Genomic DNA, 5,630 nt, shown 5'->3' with positions numbered 1-5,630 from the left:
TTTCTGTGTTTTAAAACCAAATCGGCGCGTGTATGACGTCATCTGCGCACACCGGCTACCGTTCATTCTTCCTGTCCGCTGAACTGCTGCTAGTTTTAATTACAGGCCTGAAAGATGTCTAGTGCTACGACCACAGATGATCTCGCTCTCCAAATGGAATTGAACGATTCAGATTAGCTCGCCGAATGAATAGAAGGGGTAGAGCATAGCCGCCTGTGGCCTGGGCTGCCTGTCACGACTCCAGTGCGCATTTGCAGATGACGTCATACACATGCCGCTTTGTTGTTAAAAAATAAATATAAAAAATATAACCGCGGATGTCTGGGGGACAGTGATTCGCCTACGTTATGAATGCTGGCGTACCATAAAGAATACATTATGAACAGTTCAGTTTGTGCCTTTAAGTTGATTGCCCATAGGAAGACGTTACTTGGACGGAATATCTTCAGAACGGCTCCAAATAACACAAAACTTGTGAGTAGAACATGATGTAATTACGTAAAATCAAGGGCCCAATGTAAAAAAAACGGTGTTCCCCTTTAAAGGCCTTGTTGCCCTCAACTCAGTCTTGGGTTGCTAGCGTTCAGTCCTGAATACCGCTGTGTTCTTCTAACTTTTAGAGGCATGCCAGCTCTTAAACCCTTGATTAAAATTTCTGACTTGGATCATTAGCCATTCAGGTCTGTGTAGGCTGTGGTTGCCAGCATTTTATTTGATTTTTATCTTTTGGAGAAAAGATACATTATAAGGAGGAAGGTTTCCATCTGTACTCTGGATCTCATGCACTGCTGCCCGACTGGCTGTCTGCTGCTGAAAGCTTCTGCTTGGTTGTCCTCAGTCCCTCAGGCAGTCAGGGACCTTCTTTCCACTCCTGGAAATGTGGAAGACATGTTTAGGGGGTAGAGAATGACTCTTCAGTCTGTGACATGTTGAGCAGGATGGCCAAGAAGTGATTGGATTGGGGCAAGAATGCCATTGGCATATAAATATGTGTTTCAGCACATTAGCTATCACATGGAGCTGTTAATGTTTTGCATCTGTGGGGAATTGCTTTTATCCTCAGTTAAACCAATTATGTCTAGTCTTGTGGTAGAATGGTGAATATAATATATTATTATATATTATAATATATTATATATTTTTTTATATTTATTTTTTTAAATGTAAAGTGCAATACAAATAAAATGTATTATTATTATTATTATAAAAGTGTAAGTTTAGTTATTTTGTTTTACCTAAGTAACAAGACAGAACCCTTCATCGTCTTGTGGATTATGATTTTTTTATGTTCTTTAAAAAACTAGGATACAGTCCTTGCGATGATGTAGGAGTTTTGCTCTATAAGTAACAAGTAAGGTTTACTAGAATATGGGTTTATTCAATGTTGGATATTGTTGTTTTTAAGGTAACATAATAAAAGGTGGTAATTTTGGGATTCAATGTGGCCTGATGTGATAATAATAACTGACCTTGAAGTGAAGAGTTTATTAAGTACTTTATTTAACAATTTCAAAGGATTTAAAATTGCTTTGGAAATAAAATTTCCATTTAATGTCTGTAATATAATTTGAACAGAACACAATAAATAAAACTTACATGATGCATATTAACTTGTATAATAAAGATTATTTCAGAAAACTAAATAATTATCAAGTGTATGCTTTTAGTGCTCATAAAGGAAATGTATGCAATTCAAACAATAAACTTTATGTATTTAAAACAAATGAATCATTAGTATTATTTAAACAATATTAATAAGTACACTTATTAATATAGTTATTAATATTATTCATAAACCTGATAATTATGTATTTTAAATAAATAATATATATCAAAATAATGAATAATGCCTGATTAAATACGTTTGTGTTAAATCAACTGTAAAAAGTAAATAGGAACATTTTTTGTAATGAATTTACATCATTCTTAAAATTTGGATGAAATATTTTTTGAGTGTGTCTGAAAACTGGGACTCGTCTGCTCAGCAATAAATCGGTTCTTTGTAAAACATATTGTGCTGTAGTTATGGCTTCAGGTATTTTCAGGAATGTCTAAAGATTTTGCACATCTAGAGAAAAAATTATAAACAAATTGGAATCTTAGTAAAACTTTACGCAACAAAGCTCAACCTAAGTCAGAAAGCACAGATCATTTGTGAATATAAACTGGAGTTAGAACTGGACTTGACTGGCCCAGTTTACATCAAGATTTGCTATCAACTAAACCATTACAACTATGCCCTGGAAGAATGTTTAAGATTGTTGTCACGCTGGAAAGAAAGACTTCTCTACAGTATACTCATGCCATTACCATGCTGGTTTCAGGTTCTTAGTTTTGTTGAACAACATTTGGAGGACTGGCTAAAAGCAGTGTTGTTTTTCACAGCCATCTTAGATTTAGTCTTAGTCTTCAGGGCGAAAAGTTATATTAGTTTTAGTCGCATTTTATTCGTTACAATAGGTGATAGTTTTAGTCGACTAAAACTTTAAAAGGTTTTAGCATAGTTTTATATTGCAAAAAAAAGTTAACCTTTACAATATCGAATAACAACCAGACTAGATACTAGATGCCTAGATACTACAATTGATGGGTATAGAATGCTGCCGTGCAGTTCATCATTGCGGTCGGCTATAAACCTTTGATTTATAGAACTCAAACTTTTTTACGAACGAATGGACTACTTTATAAAAACGTGTTCCACAAAAGTTGTGAAAATAGCACATCTAGTTCAACACATCATATTGGTTTATATAACACACAGACAAGCTAACAAAATGTACTTCCTGATCTGTGGAAATCTTTTCTGCATGATGGGAGGAGATGTTATACCAGATGTGGAGCCATCAAGTCATCTCCATGTGATGTATTTGTTCTGCCCTACCACTGAACCCGATGATTCCAATCTGCACTATTTAATTCACTGTGCAGATTGGACTCACCTGGTTCAGTGGCTAGACAGAACAACTACATGACACAAAGATGACTTGATGGCTCCACATTTCCCATCTCTGGTTTTGTGGGAGGAACTGCAGCAAAGAGAGGAAAAATTCCCCTTTACCTAAAAGAAACCCACAGCAGAACGAGGCTCAGTGTGAGCGACCATCTGTCAAGGTTGACTGTTGGTTCAAAGAACACAAAAAGCACTGATCCATGAATACTTTCTATGAATAGGATACTAGTAAACTAGATCCACAGGTGTCTCGGTCTGGGAACAAAACAAATAAGCAGATGAGCTATACGTTCGTTTTCATGTCAAAAGGTACGTATCAAAAAGAAAACAGAGTTAGTGGTTGAACTGACAAATACTGCAGAATTGGAGAATAGAAATAGAATGAAGCAGATTAATAAAAAGTGGTCCCTATGTCCTCCAGCAGCCTAAGCCTATAGTAACAAAGTTATAGAGATAATGTACCTGAGCTATTCTACCTATAAGCTTTTTCAAAAAGGAAAGTTTTAGGCCTAGTCTTGAGATTAGAAAGGGTTTCTGCCTCAATGACTAAAACTGGAAGTTGGATCTACAGGAGAGGTATCTGATAACTGAAAGAAATTCTTGAAACAACTAGTAAACTTGTAGATTGAGAGCAATTGGCTCTGTTAGGAACATAAGGAACCATCAGCTATTTGATATACAGTGAGATAGAGCTTGGTTAATTAGGGCTTTATAAATGAGAAGGAGGACTCTAAATTCTATTCTGGATTTACACTGGAGACACTTGCAAGCCAGATGACAGGCCAAATAACTAAGAGAAAGTATGGCTGCTACTTTTGATTTATTGTTGATTATTTTCTAAATTAAACAATTAATAAGCAACTGGGTCCTTAAAGATTTTTTTCCTGACTTAAACCAGGTCAATCTAACACTTTTCTACTTGGGGAGTTCGGGGTAGTGTATATTGAAAAAGGTTGACTATATCCATATTCCTCAACTTCCTTTTTAAATGATCAGCTACATCTAGGTGTGCAACCAGAATGTCACTCCACAGATATCAGCAGTGGTTTCAGAATGGACATCCAGTCAGAATCAACAGGAAACTCATTGAAAATAACTAAATCCTTTTGAAACCAGAATCATTAAAACATTAACATCCTTGATGAGCATATGAGTCAGCTTTTAACGTAACAGTGTTTTCTGTTTGCGAACTTGTCATTTACTCAGTCTTTCTCTCCCATTCTGATCATTTCTTTTCATCTGTTTCTATGTTTACACAAGATTCCAACCAGACTGTGGGAGGCGAGGTATACTCATAGAAGGAGGGAACCATGGAGTGTCCATTATCAGAGCAGTCTGCCACGGTGGACGAGCTGTTGGAGGCATGCATCCAAGCCTTCGGTTTGTCTTTCAACCTCATTTAAAAAAGGAATTAATGTTTAATTTATAGAAGCAGACGTATTCTGACTAAACCTGATTTCTATTTAAAGATGAGAAAGGTGTTTTGAAGGATGCGTCCTTGGTCCGCATGTTCCTCATGATGCATCCCTGGTACATCCCTTCCACTGACATGGCCAACAAGCTTGTGCTCAAGTATCCTTTGACATCTGCAAACATTTCACATTCTCCCATGTTTGCCCATGAACACACAGCCACAAATAGGGCTTTTAATGACAACACCCACCTTTGTATAGAAAAATATGTAAAATTAAACTCTTATGCTTCCTTTTTTTTCTCCAAAAGAATGTTTTGAACTTAAAACAGAAATTAAAGCCAAGTCTTCCAGAATTTCCTGTTATTTTTCTAACCTTGATGGCAGCACAGGTCATGCATATCTGAATCAAAACAATAATAATTAACTACATTAATGTCTTTAAAATTTTGTTAAATTCTGACTTATGAAATAGTGCATTAATTGTTTATAAATTGCCTGAAACCACTGTGCCCACAGCACAATTTAATGAAAAGACAATTTGAGGTACATGCATTATGAGGTGATCAAGCTGTATTCAAGCTTTATTGTTATCTGGTAATTATTTTAGTGTAGTAGTTTCAGAGAGTAAAAATGTCTAGGTCAAAACTTATATTTGCATTATCTTTGTAATCCAGGGCAGAATTATCTGCAGCCTTGCTTATGTCATACATTAGCTGTGGGGAAACTAAGCAAGTCTCCCCTCTGCTCTCTTAGTCTTAGCACTGGGGACAAGGCAGATGCCTGTGTCTGTGAAACAAACACCAAAAATGGTAAATTGCCTTTACTTGTATATACAGTAGCAGCCATTCAAAATGGCCCTTCCCAGTCAAACCCCAGCCGAATGGCAGCCCACTTTCCTGCAACTCCCAGCGAAATCCTCTCCAACTTCCATCCACTGGAGTGACCCCCTCTTGCATATTTTTTTACTCTGACTCCATACTTGAATCACAGGGTCTGACCAGGAGATGACGCTTCTCTTTAGATCTTAATGTCCACAAATCATGACAGAAAGAATATTTACGCTTTACGCATGTGCTATTCACAATTTTAAACACACACTCACACACTGATGGTGGCAAGCTAGTGTATCCAAAGCTGCACTGAGGCTCTTTGTTTTCTGACCGTGAACAAAAATGCTAGAGGGGTTTAAAATGTCCCCAAACATAACAAAGTTTTTTAAGTCAGCGCTGGACTGTTGACACCAGATTTTCCTTATTACTAAGAGCA

At 36.6% G+C, this 5,630-nt stretch overlaps 1 protein-coding gene across 1 annotated transcript in view; it reads left to right on the top strand.

The window, feature by feature from the left end:
• rasgrp2 (RAS guanyl releasing protein 2 (calcium and DAG-regulated)) overlaps positions 1 to 5,630 on the top strand; it is a 79,221-nt gene that overhangs the window by 35,611 nt on the left and 37,980 nt on the right. Inside the window, exons 2-3 of the mRNA XM_015398549.1 lie at positions 4,211 to 4,330; positions 4,420 to 4,522. Of these exons, the coding sequence (XP_015254035.1) occupies positions 4,261 to 4,330; positions 4,420 to 4,522 (173 nt within the window). The 5' untranslated portion in view covers positions 4,211 to 4,260. The remainder of the gene's footprint in view (positions 1 to 4,210; positions 4,331 to 4,419; positions 4,523 to 5,630) is intronic.

Source organism: Cyprinodon variegatus, unplaced genomic scaffold, assembly GCF_000732505.1.
Source record: "Cyprinodon variegatus isolate N-32 unplaced genomic scaffold, C_variegatus-1.0 Scaffold940, whole genome shotgun sequence".
NCBI classification, from domain to species: Eukaryota; Metazoa; Chordata; class Actinopteri; order Cyprinodontiformes; family Cyprinodontidae; genus Cyprinodon; species Cyprinodon variegatus.
This window is presented reverse-complemented; position numbering and strand designations above follow the sequence as displayed.